At 48.3% G+C, this 18,538-nt stretch overlaps 4 protein-coding genes across 8 annotated transcripts in view; 3 read left to right on the top strand and 1 right to left on the bottom strand.

Moving 5' to 3' along the window:
* SLC7A8 (solute carrier family 7 member 8) overlaps positions 1-4,687 on the top strand; it is a 64,921-nt gene extending 60,234 nt beyond the window's left edge. Inside the window, exon 13 of the transcript XR_006818600.1 lies at positions 4,657-4,687. The gene's annotated coding sequence lies outside the window, so the exon portion shown is untranslated. The remainder of the gene's footprint in view (positions 1-4,656) is intronic.
* Positions 4,688-4,936: 249 nt separating this feature from the next.
* LOC123943634 (ciliated left-right organizer metallopeptidase) lies at positions 4,937-9,518 on the top strand. The gene is made up of 14 exons (XM_046007865.1): positions 4,937-5,240; positions 5,362-5,446; positions 5,537-5,588; positions 5,853-6,088; positions 6,206-6,395; positions 6,605-6,689; positions 6,836-6,981; positions 7,056-7,227; positions 7,390-7,459; positions 7,536-7,632; positions 7,741-8,013; positions 8,233-8,462; positions 8,638-8,814; positions 9,311-9,518. The coding sequence occupies exons 1-14, from the start codon at positions 4,937-4,939 to the stop codon at positions 9,516-9,518; spliced, it is 2,325 nt and encodes a 774-aa protein (XP_045863821.1).
* A 161-nt stretch (positions 9,519-9,679) lies between these two features.
* Positions 9,680-12,527, bottom strand: C6H14orf119 (chromosome 6 C14orf119 homolog). Its single transcript, XM_046007364.1, has 2 exons — positions 12,376-12,527; positions 9,680-11,016 (listed from the first exon to the last, which is right to left on the bottom strand). The coding sequence occupies exon 2, from the start codon at positions 11,013-11,015 to the stop codon at positions 10,587-10,589; it is 429 nt and encodes a 142-aa protein (XP_045863320.1). The 5' UTR covers position 11,016; positions 12,376-12,527; the 3' UTR covers positions 9,680-10,586.
* Positions 12,528-12,578: 51 nt separating this feature from the next.
* ACIN1 (apoptotic chromatin condensation inducer 1) overlaps positions 12,579-18,538 on the top strand; it is a 34,022-nt gene continuing 28,062 nt past the window's right edge. Inside the window, exons 1-4 of one of the 5 annotated variants that reach the window (XM_046007360.1) lie at positions 12,579-13,024; positions 14,435-14,500; positions 16,657-16,768; positions 17,169-17,288. In XM_046007360.1, the coding sequence (XP_045863316.1) occupies positions 12,713-13,024; positions 14,435-14,500; positions 16,657-16,768; positions 17,169-17,288 (610 nt within the window). In that variant the 5' untranslated portion in view covers positions 12,579-12,712. The remainder of the gene's footprint in view (positions 13,025-14,434; positions 14,501-16,656; positions 16,769-17,168; positions 17,289-18,538) is intronic. The other 4 variants (XM_046007358.1, XM_046007356.1, XM_046007357.1 and 1 more) reach the window with 4 other exon arrangements.

The following is an 18,538-nucleotide window of genomic DNA, read 5'->3' as shown; positions in this document are numbered from 1 at the left end:
AAGCCTATGTTGCCCCCAACACCTAGCACTGCTGGCCCTGGCCAGGTCATCCCACCCTGCTGCAATCGGGACGGTTTGCAAAACGCCTGCTCGCTCCCGCTTTGTCACCATCTGAGGTTAGGGCTGCGCTTGGGAGATAAGCCCAGGCCCCACCCGCCGTCCAGAGCGAGCTGGCTGGCCTGCTGCAATCGGGACGGTTTGCAAAACCCCGGCTCGCTCCCGCTCTGTCACCATCTGAGGTTAGGGCTGCGCCCCAAGATAAAGTCTAACCCCGCCTACGGGCTGGGCCTTCAAACCTCTCAAGCAGCATGGCCAAGGGACAAGAGCTCCTGGGAAGCCACTCAGGGTCTGGAAGCCTCACTCAGGCCCAGCACAGAGATGCCTCTGCCTGGTCTCCCTCCCCGCTTTTCCCCTCCATCCCTAACCTCACCTCTGCACGCCCATCCTCATTACCATCCTGTCCCCGCACTGCCCATCTCCTCTCCTCACCTTCTACCTTACATCCCCACCATCCCTCCCCACTCACATCCCTCCTGTCTCTTCACCACGCCCATTCATGTATTCATTTGCTCAAAAAGTACTTATAGGGGCGCCTGTGTGGCTCAGTTGATTAAGCGACTGCCTTCAGCTCAGGCCATGATCCTGGAGTCCTGGGATTGAGCCCCGCATTGGGCTCCTTGCTCAGGGAGGAGTCTGCTTCTCCCTTCACCCCTCCCCTCCTCATGCTCTCTCTCTCTCTCTCAAATAAATAAATAATCTTAAAAAAAAAAAACTTATGGGGCGCCTGGGTGGCTCAGTGGGTTAAAGCCTCTGCCTTCGGCTCAGGTCATGATCCCAGGGTCCTGGGATTGAGCCCCACATCGGGCTCTCTGCTCGGCAGGGAGCCTGCTTCCTCCTCTCTCTGCCTGCCTCTCTGCCTACTTGTGATCTCTCTCTGTCTGTCAAATAAATAAATAAAAATCTTAAAAAAAAAAGATTCTTTAAAAAAAAAAAACTTATAACACCTACTTCAGGCTGGACACTTCGCTTGTTATAGAAGCTACAGGATAAAGGAGGAGAGCAGTTCCTGCCCCGTTACAGATCCATGAAGGGGACAGACACAACAACACCACAAATAAACTGATTATTCTAAATGGGCAGGGGTATGTGGCAAAAGCGAAGGGTGACTGGGATGGATGTTAACAAGGGCACCTGACTGAAAGGTGAAGGTCAGGCAAGGCTTCTTTGAGGAAGTAACACACAGACATCTGCAAGGTGAGGAGTCAGACAGGCAAAGGGCAGGGGTTCCCAGCAGACAGAGAAATGCATGCCAAAGCCCCAGGCAGGCCCTTCCTGGTCACTGATGGACTGGGGAAGAGACCAAGTCAGAGAGGGGCTGAAGCCACATCTCCCTCTGAAGGAATCCAGAGCATGGGAGGGATGAACCACCTCCCAAAGGATGAGGATATTTCCTGTCCTCTGGGGAGAAAGAAGGGACAGCAGCCGCCATAGACACAAGCACATGGAGGACAAAGCAGGCAGCACCTTCGCCTGTTCTGTCCAGTGGCTCTGTCTTTACCGGGACTGAGGAGCTCAGTGCTAGGGACGGAGCAGAGGCTCGTAGGAGCAAGACCCCAGGTGCTGTGAGGGAAGAGGACTGAGATCTCTGACTTGAGAGCGCCCCACTGAAGTCAAGGATGCCAATGGCATGACCTCAGGCTGTCCTCTGGGGTGATTGCCTTCAGTGGTCCTTAGCTGTTGGGGGCCAGTGTAGAGAAGACAAACGTTGGGGGCTAGGAGGCACAGGACGGACAGTGAAGGAAATCCCTTTCAAAGGAGGAATTTGGTGATGAGCCTGGAGGTGAAGATGAAAAGACAGGAAGGGCCAGCGGTTCTTCCATGAGCCCTAGAAGAGCGGCAGTAAGCCCACTTGAGCAAACCAACGGTAAGGAAAGGAGATCATATCAGAGTGGGTGATGTTTGATTCAGTTATTTCATAGGTGCTACAGTTTCTGGTGATGATAAGGCTCCCGGGAGTGGCTTGCCGAAGTGGAACAGAGAATGCTGGAGATGGGCCAGCAAAGGAACTGAGAGGTCAGTAGGCCAGATGGAGCATCCGCACGGACCATGACGTCACCAAGACTTGCTCTGCTCGTCCCCATCCTCTCCCACCCCCTCTCCTCATCCTAGCTGGCCTCTACCTCCTCCCCTTCCTCCTTAACACCTTCCCTCCCTGTCCCTGATTTCCTCCTCTCAACTTGTCCCTTCCTGTCCTCTTCACCTTCTGCTCTGTGGTCTGCCCCACCCTCTGCCATAACTCATCCTCTCCTTACCCTTCTTCCCTCCTGTCTCCACCTGTTCTCCTCGCTCCCCCTCTTTCTCAACCTGCTTCTCTGATCAATCGATCTTACTTTTAATCTCCACGCTGTGCACTTGAGAATACTTAGCATGGTGGCTTAAACCCCACATTCACCACTGACCCACACTGTCTAATTTTGCTGTGCTTCGGTTGTAAAATTGGGGGTAATTATAATCATTCCCACCCTGGAAGGTTGCCAAAAAGAATACATGATTCTAAAGCACTTGCAAGACATCTGGGCACAAAGGGTGTGCTCAAATAACTGCTATTCTCACCCTCTCTCCTTACCTCCTCTTTATTCCCAGCCACCTTCCCACCTCCGTTATCCCTCTGTGCCTACTTAACACCTCTTCAAAGAGGCACAGGCAAATCAGACTCAGCCCCTGCCCACAGTCTAGCAGGCGAATAAGCACAAAAATAAATGTCAGGAGAATGTAATAGTCCTACTTGAAAGATGTGTGAGAACTGGTATTGGAGGACAGGGACGAGGCAAACCACCTCCCCGCCCGCCCCCCCCCCTCCCCGTGGTGGGGTGGGTAAGAAAAAAATCTCAGCAGGTGGAGACGCTCTCAGCTGGATCTGGAAAGACTAGGACGAATTTGCCAGGCAGAAGCAGGAAAGAGGTATTCCAGCAGAAGAAACACAAGGTGTTTCTGGTGCCATTGCTGCTGGAAGGTATGAATTTCTGCAGGCATGTGTGAAGTTCTGAACTCCCGCCCTAGCGGGGGCGCACCCTCCTCGATGCAGCCACAAGGGGGCAGCAAAGTACTAGGAGTGACAGCAGCGGGGTGGGGCGGCGTGGGGGGACCCGAGGAGAGCCCCGCAGACCTTGACCCCCTTGGGCCAATCTGCCCGTCAAGCCAGGAAAAGGAGGGCGTGTGATATGTGGAGGAAAAGGTTTGCCTTAGAAAAAAAACGGGAATCCTCTAAAGACTGGTACACATGTCAAGAAAAACAGAGCCATTCTCCACTGAGTTGAAAGAATAGAATATGAACTGCTGATGTGACTTGGTATTGAACATGAGCTGGAGGCTGTTCTCAGCACCTTACAAATCTTTTTTTTTTTTTAAGTAGGCTCCATGCCCAGCGTGGAGCCCCATGTGGGGCTTGAACTCACGACCCTGACACTTAACCTACTCAGCCACCCAAATGCCCCTGAAGAAGTCTTTGCTTCCTCCTCAAAGCAACCTTGCCAGAGACATGCAGTCATCCCCCTTTTGCAAATGGAAGCCTGGAGGCATTGGGCCAAAGTCACCTAGGTGGAAAGCGACTGAGTTGGTTTGGCTCCAGCATCTGGCTGCCTCCCTTGTAACTGGTCGTTCCAGCCACGGGTCTGGTAATGGCCAAGTATAAAATCCAGCCTCCCTGGCAAGTCAGCAGCTTTCCTGTAAACTCTTGTCTTGTCTGTAACTAATTAGCTGTGTTGCTTTACGTCATTTCACCCCTGACCTGTTTCTTCAAAAGTTAAGCAATGGGGTTAGGTTCTGTTCCTTCATCCACAAACTGATGACTAGGCCCTGGGGACAATGCTGAGCACTGCAGCTACCAAGCCAGCCAGGAAGCAGGCTTACCTGGAAGGAGTGAGGGACTGGAAGGAAGGGAGAGCCGCTAAGCCAGTGATCATTGCAAGAGAGGGGATGAGATGCCCCTCCTGTGAAGTGGGCTCCCTTCCCCCTCTAAGTGTGGAATTTGGGCAGAAGGTGTTAAGCACCAAAGATTTCCCAGTGTAATTATAGGGAAGGTAGGAATTGGCCAGGTGGGCAAGGAAGGAGGAGTGTATCCAGACAGGGGAAACAGAATGTGAAAACACAGCATGAACAGAGAAAACAGGGAGTTCCAAGAGCTCGGTGAGAACATCCTTGAGCACATTCTATTCACGTCCATTTTAAGAGGTGACTTTCCCTTCCAGTATGCCCATGTGTGGCTCTGTGAAGCCTCATGGAGTTACCACGACAGCTTTTCCTAGGAGGGGTCAGTCAGCCAAAGTGTATCTCCTGAGCACCTACTAAGTGCCCTACATAGATGGGAGAGGTGCCTGAAAGCCTCGCAGTTTAGAGTCCACCCAGCTCTGAGAGCAGGGCCAGGGATGTGCAGAAGCCTCGTTTGCCCATCTCCAATAAGATAAGTAGGCATCTATGAAGCACAGAGTGTCCCCAAGAACACCGTTACAATGATTTTGTAGTTCTGGGATGGTTCCAAGGTTATCTACTCAGAAGGAGGGCAACTAGGATGAGAGATTCCTGAATGAGGCAGGCTCCTCCCTGGAAAGATCAGCTGAGGCCTTAAGTAATAACACTGCCTTCCCCACCCCCCGCCATCACACACACACACACACACACACACACACCCCACTCCCCACCGCTAGCACCCCCTGGGGGTGGCAGCTTTGGGCCTTGTTCACATCCAACCTCCTGGTGGGAACTGTGGATGTGGACTTCGTCAACAACACACTCAAATCTTGAAAAGCTAAGTGAGAGAGGTGCAGAGGGGTATGGAGAGAGATAGTAGAGAGGGGGAAGCAGGAAGTCAGTGAGGTAGGGAAGAGAGGAGCAGAAAGAAGACAGGATCCTGCCCAGGTAAAGAAGAAACACTTGCAAAATGTTCCTGCTGCTGCTGCTGGTGGGGACAGCTGTGAGCAGATGCCTACATGATGAGACGCAGAAGTCTGTGACCCTTCTCAGGCCTCATCTCTCCCAACCTGCACTCAACTTCCGCTCTTCCGCCCTCGCCCTGCCTGGCTCCCGTGAGCCTCAGCCCCTGCGAATTCAAACCTACTCTGTCAGAGACCCTGTATCAGATGGAGCCTGGGAGCCGGAGGGAGCCGGAATGAGAGGGGGACCACGAGCCCTGGCCCTGGCTGCAGCTAGACAGGCTGCTCAGCAACTCCAGGGGATGCTCACAGGTGAGTGGGGAGGCAACAGGGAGGGCTGAGGAGCAGAGGGCCAGGGAGGAAGACGACCAGAGAAAAGGAACTCTAAGATGTTGAGGTGAAACTGACCATTCATCTTTTTAAGTCCCTCCAGTGCAAGGCCCTCTACTTCTGAGTCGAAACCCCGCACAGTACTGCCATGCTGTCTGGGGGGACCCAGACACCCCAAACTACCACAGGTGAGTTCCTGTTGTCGAGAATGTATATACGACCTCTTCAGGGTACCCAAAGATGGCTCCAGCTCACCTACAGATACTCACGCTTGGCAGGTGCAGCCTCTTGAACCCAGGGTACAAAGGAGAGAGTTGCCTAGGGGCAAAGGTGAGAGCAATTTCTCAGATTTGGGAATCTGAAGATCTCTAGCCTGCCTAGACTTCCAGGATTAACATCAAAATTACTTAATGTGCTTCCTAACAAATGTAGATTCCTGAGCCCCTTCTCCCCCTGGCAGTTTATCAAGTCAGAGACCTGGGGGTGGGAGGGATGGCAGGAGTCCCTATTCTGATAAAGACTGCCTGCTCCTCACTCCCAGTCTCCTGCTGTCCTCATCTGCTAAGCTAGATGCGACATTTCACTTCTGGACAGATCCCAGATGCCCATCTCCATGGTTACGCATTGTGGCCCGAGCACGGTCCCCCACAACTGGTCCAGCCAGATGGGCCCGGGGTTCAAGACACGGATTTTCTCTTGTATGTGTGGGTGGCCCACACTTCCAAGTGCCATGGAGAGGTGAGACCCAAATCAAATCCTTTTCCTTTTTCTGCCTCTCTTAATTTTAAATATCATGGGAAGGGGGAGGGAGGACAAAGGCAGTTTTTATTGTGATTATTTGCGGTGACTCAGTCATGTTGATGAAGTTTGGGTGGGAGCTAAGCCCCTTCAAAGCCATCCCCTGGAGCTATCCCTGCTGAGTTCCCTGGGTGTCCATTTTCAGGAAGATTGCTTCTGTGTTCCCTCACTTCCCTGCTTTCCACCTCTGACCTTGTCCTGGCCCATCCACAGCCCTCTGTCATAGCCTACTCTGCCTGCTGCCAGCTGGACTCGGAAGACAGACCCCTTGCTGGTACCATCATCTACTGTGCCCAGCATCTCTCCAGCCCCAGCCTCAGCTATAGTGACATTGTCATGGTGACTGCTGCACGATGAGTAGGAAGGAGCAAACAGGTTGGGGGGGGGGGGGGGCAGGTCACTCAGCTTCCCACGGAATGAAAGAATCTATTAAGGATGGAGAAGGTGCCTCAACTCTAGGAAGAGCTGACTGGGCAGAGGAACTATCCAGTGGCAGGTCAACCTGCTCCGTTCCCGGTCCCCCTCATCCTGCGGTCATTTGTCCTCAGGTCACACTCCATGAATTGCTCCATGCTCTGGGTTTCTCAGGACAGCTCTTCAAGAAGTGGCGGGATTGTCCCTCAGGACCCAGCGGTAAATGGGAGGAATTAGGGCAAGCTTTCCCACGATGTCAACAAGAGGGGATCACTAGCCCCCCACCAACGCCTCCCTTCCAGTTCTGCTCCCCTCTTCCTAAGCATTCCTTGCCTCATATTGCCTTCTTCCTCTTCTGTGCTCAGTTAGAGAGAACTGTTCTACAAGGCAACAAGTGACAAGGAGAGATGAGTGGGGACAACTGCTTCTTACCACCCCAGCTGTTAGCCACAGCTTGGCCAGACACTTGGGAGTGCCAGGGGCTTCGCCAGGGGTTCCCTTGGAAGAAGAGGTGGGAACAGGATGCCCGGTGGTGCTGGAAGGAGGAGGGAGTGGTCAGGTGGCAACCAGCTCCCTCCTCCCCAGGGCCCTCTGTCTTCACACTGGGAGGCCCGACTGCTCCAGGGTTCTATCATGACTGCTACCTTTGATGGTGCCCGGCGCACTCGACTGGATCCCATCACTCTTGCCGCCTTCGAAGACTCCGGCTGGTACGGAGTCAATCACAGCGCGGCAGAGGAACTGCCATGGGGCCAGGGTGAGAATAGGGGAGACTGGCAGAGCACCGTGGCGGCAGTGAGAGTTTGGGGGGGGATTTTCTGCCGCTGAGATGTCACTGAAGCCGTGAGCACAGCTCGAGCTGAGGGACACTCGGGGCTTCTTTGTTTGGAGGGCCCTTCTCTTCCTATCTCTCCAGCAGGATCTGGCCTGGAATTTGGCCTGGTGACTACGTGTGGGGCTGGCTCCTCAGACTTCTTCTGCACTGGCAGGTAGGTGTGCTGTGTGGTTGGGGGGCGATACGGCTGTTGGGGATCCTAGTGGTCAGCTGCCCTCCCTTCCACGCAGTGGGCTGGGCTGCCACTATCTGCATCTGGATAAGGGAAGCTGCTCCTCTGACCCCGTGCTGGAAGGCTGCCGCATGTACAAGCCCTTGGCCAATGGGGTGAGATGACTAGAGAATAGAACGCAAAGGAATGGAGCTGGCCCGGAGTGGAGTCAATTTCTAAGGCATTTCGGCAAACACTTTTCTTCCTCCTGCCCGGCCCCTCAGAGCGAATGCTGGAAGAAGGAAAACGGGTTCCCACCCGGGGCAGAGAACCCCCACGGGGAAATTTACCATTCCCAGAGTCGTTGCTTCCTCGCCAACCTCACTTCACACCTGCTCCGTGAGGATGAGACCAGGCATCCGTCTGAGATCCCACAACTGATGGTAGCAGAGCTCACGGGCCGCTGCTACTTACACCAATGCACAGAGAGAGGAGCGTATGAGGTGCGGGCCAAGGGGACAGCCTGGGTCCCATGCCTTCCCGGAAAGGCTATTCAGGTGGGTATCATAAGCAAAAAGCCACATAGTGCATTGGCAAAAGGAAGTCTAAAAGTGCTCATATAGCAGTACTATCCAACCTCTTCCGATGTTCTTTCATTTTTTACTAAGTGCCCACTGAGTCCATGACCCTGATCTAGATTGTACTTTTTCCTTAGAAGAGGGGCTTGAGCAAGCGGTTGAGGTCCTAACTACATCCTGCTATGTATTTCCTTGCAGATACCGGGGTACTCCGGTCTTCTCTTCTGTCCCCGGGGTCGGCTTTGTCAAACTTTCAAAGGTAACGGTGCTGTTACTTCCCCACCTGTGAGTCTTCCGCCTCAAGACCTGTTATTCCAGCTGTCTTTACAATTAGCTGGGCCCCCAGGCCCCTCAGTGGGGAAGGAAGAGCTGGACGGGCTGACCGAAGCAGTACTCCAGGCTCTGGTGAGCAGAGGCGGCACCAGCAGGTAAAGGAACAGTTCAGGCTGAGGATTTATACAGTGGGCCATGGGAACGGCTTAAGTGGGTTACTTCACAACACTCCTCTGAAGACTTTGTCCCACTCCTAAGCCTGCACCTGCTTCAGGAGATATACTCTTCCAGGGATTCCTCCTCCCTTAAGAGATCCAAATGTCCCTATAGGTGCTATTTCCACAGCCCCTCCATTACCACCAGTCTGGTGTTCAATGTGTACATGGGCAAGTCCCCTGACTGCCAAGGGCCTTCGGTTGGTATGCTGCACAGGGACCTGACCCTGACTCTCCAGCAGAAGCCCCTAGAAGTACATTATGGAGGAGCCAGCTTTACCACGGGACACAAGTAAGAGAATATCCCCAGTAGTTTTCTTTCAAATTTCTGGAGTCCAGATGTTGGAAATTGCATTAAGCTTTCACTCATATGTAGTCTTAGGGTTATTTCGGAAGACAACTAATGTGATCACCTCAGTTCTGTCACTATGGGACACCTTTCCCTCCACAATCATGGACTTCTCCATCTCAAGGACATAGGGATCCTAGTCCTCTTCCTCCCTTAAGTACTAATGAGGCACCATGTCCAGTTACCCAACCATAGTCTAATTCTTCCCTTAAACTTCCCCTCACTGCTGAGTTAGGTCTCCTTCCAACAACTTAAGTTGCTGGGAGGCTCAGACCTTGGTCTTTTTCCTACTTTCAGTTCTATATTCCTGACTTCCTGTGTAGCTTACTGATTGGAAGAGGCAGGGTTTCATGAGCTCTGTGTATTAGGATAAAGGTGAAGTCCTTCACCTGTATGCCTAGGCATTATTCCAAGCCAAACGTTACTTCTGTGTTCCTAGGTTGCTGGTTACTTTGGACCATAAACCCTCTGTGACCCATCTAGCACTGTCCACAGGACTCTGCCTAACACTGCTTATCCTGGTGGGTGCACTGGGAACCATGGCCTATCAGAAACGAGCTACTCTTCTGGTGGCACCATCTGGCCCTCACCATTCACCAGAGCTCCAAGACACAAGGTGCCCAGTTACAAGAATGAGGGAGGTGTGATGTTACCCAGAGCATAACAGGATAGATATGGAAGATTATTTCTTGGAAGACAACTGGATGGCAAGTCTACACCTCAGTTCTACTTTTCTCAAAATGCCTCTTTCTTTAGGTATCACCTCTATACTAGCCTCGCAATGAAAAAAAAAAAGCGAGAGACATGGTTCTGAAGATTCATTCTTTATTTTGATACAAAAAATAAACCCTTCAACCTATGAAGAGTGTCACTTATTTTCGTATCACAAGCAAACTTACAGAATAGGAATCTGTTACCAGCTCCAAGAATATCGTATATGCTTTAGGAAAAGTCATTGTTATTTAGATTCAGATAAACATCAGTGTGAGAAAGGAGTAACGAATTATCTCCCTCTCCTGATTTTTCCATAATCTTACAAAATTATCACTAAGAAAGCTAATAGTTGGGATGTCAACATAATTATGCCAGAATCTGATAAGGACAGTGAAACCAGCCATGTGAATCCAGTTAATCTACAAAAACATGACCTTTTTTAAATAGTCCTTCTCCCTGTTTCTGGAATAGGAAGGCTGTACTTTATAGCCCCATGGGCCAGCCATACATTTGAGTTACAATGTGTAGGTTCCTTCTGCTTATACTTGCAAAAGAAGCCATGGAATTCTTGAGGGTGTGACATGTAGAAAGGAACAAGCCAGGAGGCAGACTGCTGATCTGGATTGACTTAGATGGAAAACATTCATACGAGCAGTCCAGCTGATAGGCTGTTAACATTGAATAAGCAAGCCTTGGGGCGCCTGGGTGGCTCAGTCAGTTAAGCGTCCAATTCTTGATTTGGGCTCAGGTCACATCTCGGGGCTGTGAGATCGAGCCTCGTGTTGGGCTCCGTGCTGAGCCTGGAGCCTGCTTAAGATTCTCTCTCTCCCTCTCCCTCTGCCCCTTCATCCCCCAAAGAAATAATCAAGCCTGTGCTGATCAACAAGTTCAGTCAGCGGATCAGGATACCATTCCTAGGCCTTTAAGTGACACATTTGAAGATCTCGCAGTGAAGCTGCAGCTCCATCAGCTGTGAGTATCTTCTTTGACTTTAATGCCCATCAGTCTTTACCAGCTGTAGCAGCCACTGCCTGGTAAAACTTTGCCACGAAGTCTGGCTCACTGACCTCTAGCTGCCTGACAAATTCATTGCGCTCCTGCTCAGCCCAACCTCGAAACCACTGATCCCAAAGTCGTAGCTGGCACTCAAAGATACAAGGTGGTCGGTTTGCTCCAGACACACTAAGCTGCTCCAGCCCTTCCAGCAGTGGCTGTAATTTTCCTGGCACTGCCTTAGCTACCAGGTCCTGTAGGAAACGTTCACGCTGTGGACCTGACCAACTGGCAAACCAGTGAAGAAGACACTTCATCTCCTGGGAAGTGATGTAAGACATTGGGGGAGGGGAAGAGTTAGTAATACCGTCTGGTACTGGGGGTAGGGGAGAAGGGAGGGATAGCGGTATTGAAGAGGAAGATGATTCCAGTGGCATCCTGAAACATAAAAGCACTGTTATATACTCTCTAGAGTAACCAAAATACAACTTCCCAACAAGGAATCTTAACACAAACAGCATCTACAGATAAAATTACTTTTCAACAATTCAGCTTACAGGAAAACAAAAGGGTAATTCATATAGGTTATTATCCGATTACCTCAGAGAAGTCACTCAAGAAAAACTTCATTTCATACTTGCCAACCTCCCTCTTTTTCAGACCCATCACCCTCCCCGACCCATTCTTCGCTCCATTATTCTTATAAGAAACCTAAAAATAACCAACATATTTCTTGCTCATTCTCCCTGGCCTACTTCTGTGTTCCAGGGTGAGTGAAGAAAAAAACATTAATGTTGGTGCATCTCACCTTCCTTAAGATGCAAAAAGGTACACATTTTAAAATCTAGTACATGCAGATGGTCTGAGCATAGATGCTAAAAATCCAGAGCTATCAATGGTGAGAATAGAAAAAAAAAGTCACATATGGTGAAAGAGCCTTCTTTGTAATGTGCATACATCCTCTGAATTATGCCCAGAACTTCCTAACATCCATTTCTTCCTTATATTTCCAGTAAAGCACGACAAAAAAGAGCAGAGTGAGGGTGCCTCACCCAAAAGAAGATTAACACAGTAAGAAAAAACAGAAGCCACGTTTATTCAAGACTGAAAAGAGTCTAGTCGGTTTGGTGGCTTAGGAGTCTAATAAGTGTTACACTGCTGTAGATGTGTAACAACTGATGTCTTTGCACATTTTCAAAGTTTAATGCAAAATACCCAGTGATGACCTGCCATTGATTTGCATCAGTAATGCAAACAGAAGGTCAGTTAACTTGAATAGGTTTCGAGTTCCACAGTCAGAATTTCTAACAGTGAAAACCTTAAACTACTTATCAATAACCTATTCTGTCTGCGTTTCCTCTGCTGAAAGTTGGGAGTATTTGTAGTAACAAAGAAAAGAACCCCTAAGCAATCAACATCAGTCCAGTACCCAAACAGTCCAAGGAGATCGCCTTTTTCACAGCAATTCCTCCTAAGGAACTTTATTCTTACTCTGGTAAGAAAAAACTTTCGTCGGGTCTTGCGACATGGCCTCCACAGCAAACTCAAGCTCAAAGAATATGAATCAGTTCAGTTTGGGCCCAAAGACACGGTGCTGCCACTTGCCCACTTTGGAGGCCACGGAGCCTGGCATTCCAAGGACCCAAAGAGCAACGTAGTCTTAGATGGGAGTGGCGGGGACTTAGAGATTGGGAGGCGGCAGGGGGATCGGTAGCAGAGCGGGCAGTGTGCCCTACTAGCGTAACCCGCAAACACCAAGTCTGACCCAGCCTAGACAGAGACTTCTACCCCGCTTACCTCCCCTTTCCTCTCACAGGGCACCCGAAGGGCGTCACAAAAGTGTTTAAACTCCAACAGTCCTCCCGGCTTCCATGTTTCCTGAAAACCCTAAACAGGGCCAGCCCGGCAGCCCACGCACTTCCGGTCCCGGACCAGCCCCAAACACCCAAGCTCCTCAGCGTCCCAGCCTTAGGTTCGGAGATGGCCGAGTAACTCCGATTTTGGTTATGCCAGAGTCGACGGCTTCCGAGTACATTCGATTCACAGCCTCGGTAAGACGAAAATAACCGAGCTCTGAAAGCAGAGGGAGGGAGGGGGAAGTGGCTGGGAGGAGGGAAAGAACTGATTGGTGCCGATGTGGAGACGGAAATACCCGAACAGTACCGGAGGAACCCGGGGAGTTCTGAGTGGTAATCGAGGGGTTGACTATGGCAGTGGGCGGGGTCAGCTCGGTACGTTCGAAGGGCGTTGGCGGAAATTACCGAAGATGCCCGAAGCCGTCGGGACGGACCCGAGTACCTCACGCAAGATGGCGGAGCTGGAGGAGGTGACTCTGGACGGGAAGCCTCTTCAGGCGCTGCGGGTGACCGACCTGAAGGCCGCACTGGAGCAGCGAGGCCTAGCGAAGAGCGGGCAGAAGAGTGCCCTGGTTAAGCGGCTCAAAGGGGTGAGAAGTCGGCGTTGCCGGGGTGTCGGAGGGGAGCGGACCCGGTAGAGACGAGTCTCTGCCGCGGCGCAGGCGCAGTGTCCGGGCTCCGCGCGAGCGAGCTCAGGCCGCCAGCGCGAGCCTCCGGATCCGCGCGCACGGTGGTTGGTGAGGCTCGCGCTGGAATAGAGATAGCGCCGGTTCCCGCCTTAACGGCAGCGGCGCGAGCCCAAAATGGGAGGGTGCGCGCTACTCTCCCGGAGTGTCTTAAGCTCCTTCCTCCTTCCCCCACCCCCTCCTTGTTTGTGTCTGTGGTTTCGGCGCATGCGCTGCAGAAGGAGTTAAATCCCACTACTACCACCAGCGTTGCTGGCCTGAGGGGGGCGAATTGGGCTGGGTCGGAGTTAGGGGTATAGTTGGGCGGAGGGGTTGATGGGGTTGGTGTCGGTGTTGGTGTCCGGAAAAATAGGATTGGGATAGAGTAAAATGTCTACCTGATTAGATTAGTAGGTGAGATGAAGAGAAACCTTAATTTGAAGGGACTCGGTTATAGAGGGGTGTATAATTTATAGGACATCCAGAAGCAATTTGCGCGGATAAGAGTTTGGTGAATATTGGTGAGAGAGGTGGGGCAGGTTGGTATATGTTGGGGGTTTTGAATCGATTTGAGTAGTTTCGGGTGGGATCGTCATGAAGTAGGTGGATTTGTGTGTATAGATTTGGTGTAAACGGAGGGAAGATGAGGATGTCTTGGTTTTAACTGGGGTTAATTAGGATACATGGCCTGCAGTGCAGATTAGGGCTGGGTTGGCTCAAGGGTTAAATTGACAGACCGTTTCCTCTACAGAAGCTGACGATTTTGTGTGTGGATTGGGTCAGCCATAGTTTAGAGTCTGTGGTGTTTTTGTTCTGTAGCCTCCTTTTTGAAATTTTTATATAGTTGGTAAATCTAAGTGCCACTCTGTTGGAAGCAATACAAGTTCATTCAAGTAGATCTAGTCCCGGGTAACTGACCAAGTAATTCAATCAGACCACAACCAGCAGCCCCATGTTGGTTTCCTGTATTTGAAGCTGAGGAGTATTTGAAGTCATTTTACCTGAATGGCCAGATTTAGAAGGGGCATTAGTCAGAAGTGCAGAAGATAATAGGGAGTGTAGTACGGGTTCTGTCATTGTCACTGATTTTATTACATAGCCAAGTCAATGATTTTCTCCGTGTGCCTGCATTTTACATTTGTACTTTTGGGAGCAGTAACCATGGCTACCTTTAAGGGTGTTCTGAAAATGAAAGAGAATTAGTAAAGGGCTTTATGTCCCTGGAAAAGGAGTACAGGTTAAGTGTATATGGTTAGTCATTGCATTCAATGAAGAGATTGGGGAGGGCTGGGGTTTATTCCCTTAGATTCTGACTTTTGCCCTTCTCTGTACCAGGCTCTAATGCTAGAAAATTTACAGAAACACTCAACACCCCATGCTGCATTCCAGCCAAATTCCCAGGTAAGAAAAAAGGTTTATTAGATAAGGTGGGCTCTTTGGATACACAGACATATAGAAGGACATAATGACGTATACTTGGTACTTACATCCACACCAGTATTTTCCTAAGTTCCTGGGTTGAAAATTCCCTCATACCAGGACAGCTGAATTCTAATAAAGAATTCAAGAACTGAATTAGGAAAGCTATTACTTAATTACTGATGCTTGAAGTTGTATGTGCAGAAAGATGTGGCTCCAGCTGATTGAGTATAGTACAAGAATCTGAAGTCATTTATTTGCCGTTGATTTGGGAAAAATAGTTGATGTCTTCTAATGTAGAAATGAAGTAGACAGTCAGTAGGGCAGTGGAAGAAAATACTTGTAAGAATTCTTGTGTTCACATAGATTTTCGAAGAATTCAATCTTTTGGAAATTATCCACCACCTCTAATGTTAATGCTGACTATGCTTTTCTTCCTAAATATCATTAATTCCTCTGTTACTTAGAGCAAGAAACTTAACCTGTGGAGGCTCTGGATTCCTAAGTTCCTACGTATACTATGAGAAAAGTTTGGACTAAATCCATGGATTTATTTTGTTGTTGTTGTTTTTAAAGATTTTATTTATTTATTTGACAGACAGAGATCCCAAGTATGCAGAGAGGCAGACAGAGAGGCGGGGGTGGGGAGGAGCAGGCTCCCTGCTGATGCGGGGCTCAATCCCAGGACCCTGAGATCATGACCTGAGTCAAAGGCAGAGGCTTAACCCACTGAGCCACCCAGGCGCCCCAGTCCATGGTTTTATAATTACTTGACTTTGGTTTTGTAGAGCTGCTTTTGGGGGCTTCCTGGGGAAGATAACCTTCTTCCCAAGTGAGCAGGGGTTCACACTCCCCTCTTAACTAAATTAGATCTACTTTTATCTCTTTTTATATATTGAGTTTCAGCATAAGATTTCTTTAGATGAAGTCATTCCACAGTTTAAAAAAATAAGGTTTTTAGACTTTTTGATCTCATAAGATTTTTTTAGCTCTTGAAATCCCCTCATTATAGTATGTTACATACATAAAGGAAAACATCCAGGTCTTCGTTAGTGCAGTGTTGTGCAGCTCTGGTACTAGATGAAGTCCCAAGATACTGTGGAAAAACAAGAGAGCCTTCCTATTCCCTGGTTACCACTTCATTAAGCTATATCATAGTTTAGTCGGTTTATAGATGTTTAGTTAAGTATAAGCTTAAGAAACTACATAAGTTAATCAGTTTGTGATTATATTCCTTTTATTCATTGCATTTTAGTCTTTGAAGCTTTGCTTTCATTAACCTAGGATTTTTTCTAGCAAATGCATATGCTCTCTAATACATGCAACTCACTCTTCATCAGTGCCCATTGAATACCAAGAGGAGACTCATCTCTCTTTTAGGTGAAAATAAGCATTTACCATGCTTAGGAAAGATAACTAAAACCATAAATAGTATTTACTCAGATTTTTTCCCTTTTTTTGGAGTGCTAGTAGGACTTGCTAGGCAAGAAGGTTCTGGGAGGAGGGCTTGCAAAGAGAAAACTGAAGGACGGAAGAGTGCTGTGGGAGTCTGCGTTGCAGGAAGAAATGGGAAGAGATTAAACTCCTGGAGTTTAAGTATAATATTACCATTTCTTCCCACCCAAAGAAAATGGAGTTAAAACTCTGTCTAAATGTTGAACAGACATCCCTTTTCTTAATCTTTTGGTTTCATCTAAGTACTGTATTTGAATTTTGGAAATACTTGACAAAATGATTCCTGGAAAGGAGCAACAAAAAAATGAACTAGTATGAACTAGTATTTTTTCAGTTCTTGTTACTACAAGAAGGAAAATTTAGATAATACTTTAAATTTTTAGATTAAAAGGCATAATTTTATGGGAATTTTGATTTTAAGTTACTTGGGCATTGCTGGTTGGGATCAGAATATTTAGAATAAGAAATTATGTGCAGTTCCTCTTTTTGTCATCTTTTATGAATCATGAGATTCTTTATTTTGGTCCTCAACAAGAGTAGTTTAGAAGAGGACCTTCCAACATTTTGATTATCTTTCTTGGGCTCAAATATAAGGAGGAAGCCTTTGCTCCAAAGAATTTTCTTCCTTCCGTTTCCCTGGTTTGCTTTCCTCAACTTTTATTTTTTCCATGTCTTCTACACAGATTGGCGAGGAAATGAGCCAGAACAGTTTCATAAAGCAGTATCTGGAAAAGCAGCAGGAGCTACTTAGGCAGCGTCTGGAACGTGAAGCCCGAGAAGCTGCAGAACTTGAAGGTAATCCCAGACTGTCAAGGAATTTTTCATTCTTACTCCTGTCACTGAGTAGATAGGCCTGTTTAACTAGGCAATTTCAGGAATAAGGCTGAAACTGCTACTTAACTTGCTTTGGTAGTTAGGCCAGGTGAGTTGTTTATTTACCTCTTGTCAGGGAAGAAAACAGTTTAACTCTCTGTTAGAAGAGGATTCCTGCCAGCAGGAAGAGTTCTAAGTAAATTAAGCTACCCTTTAAATGAGGTAGATCTTAATCCCAGGGAGTTTTTCTCTATGTACATTGCTCTTTTTAGTATATACTCTGTGTCCCGCGACTTTGCCTGATCTCCTTCATTCCTCTACATATTCCCACATGCTTAGCCCTTCACTCCCTCCCTGCCCCGACCCAATCTGTACTTTGCAGAAGCTTCAGCTGAGTCGGAGGACGAGATGATCCATCCTGAGGGAGTGGCTTCCCTGCTGCCTCCTGACTTTCAGAGCAGCCTGGAGAGACCAGAGCTGGAGCTCAGCAGACATTCGCCCAGTACGTATCTCCCTCCCCACTGCGCTGTTTTGTCAATCCTGCGTAGTTGGTGGGGGGAGGTAGTTAGGCCTCCTTTCATGCTAAGCCTCCATTAAGAGTCCCAGGGAAATTCTGTGACATTGATACTTCATATTTGTTTGTCATGGGAATTATGTCCTCTTGGAAGTCTGCTTTCACCTTTTATGTTGTGTTAACCCCTCAGAGTGTTTTTCCTGAGGCCATATGATGTTTCTTCTCATCTGTATCTCTTCAACGTCCTCTATCTCTGCATTGAGCAGTAGTCACAACCCTTTGTCGTCCCTTCACCAGTTGTATAGATGACATATTGCACCTCCAGTAATCCCCCCCCCCCCAAAAATGGGTGTCTGCCATAGTTCATTAATACATAAAACAAGTTTTTGTTTAGTGCCTGTTGTATGCTAGGCACATGCTAGGCACCAGGAAAATAGTAGAGAAAGACAAGTCTCCGCCCTAAGGAAAGTATAGCCTAGTGAGGAGATAGACATTAATCAAACTATTATACAGTAGTTAAGTGTTGTTCTGTGTGCTCTGAGAAGCAGTGCAGAGCATCATGTGAGCATATTACAAGGATCTCTAACGGCAAGATTAGTTTTTTCATATAAAAATTAAGCACTCGTTTTGTATAATATTTCAAGCAAAAATCCAGAAATGCAGCGTTTATCTTCTAAACTACCTAAGATGGTATACTTTTTGGAAAACACGTATATAAGACACATGGGCAGTAAATAGATATGTTAAACCCGTGTGTACATTAAAAGTATTTTGAACCATTATTAATGTTGGTCATATGGGAGGTGATCATTCCATATTTAATATTTTTAGAACATGCCGAAGTTACTAACTCTTCTGATTAATAGAGAATTCCTTTTCTTTTTTTTTTTTTTTAGATTTTATTTATTTATTTGAGAGAGCAATAGAGCAATGACAAGCATGAGCGGAGGGAGGAGCAGAGGGAGAGGGAGAAGCAGACTCCCTGCAGAGCAGGGAGCCCAGCGTGGAACTCCATCCTGGGACTTGAGATCATGACTTGAGCCGAAGGCAGACGCTTAACCAACTGAGCTACCAGGCACCCCTAGAATTCCTTTCTGAACATAGATTTTTAGAAGATACTTACTGATAGAAGAAAAATAAGTTATTTTAGAGATCTCTTTTCTCCTTAAATCCAAAAGTAGCAGAGCCTCAATTGATCCATTTTGCTCTTAGCACTCTTTTCCCTGATTGTAAAGCCA

This window comes from Meles meles, chromosome 6 (assembly GCF_922984935.1).
Source record: "Meles meles chromosome 6, mMelMel3.1 paternal haplotype, whole genome shotgun sequence".
Classification (NCBI taxonomy): domain Eukaryota; kingdom Metazoa; phylum Chordata; class Mammalia; order Carnivora; family Mustelidae; genus Meles; species Meles meles.
The sequence above is the reverse complement of the archived record's forward strand: the minus strand, read 5'-3'. Positions and strand labels throughout refer to the sequence as shown.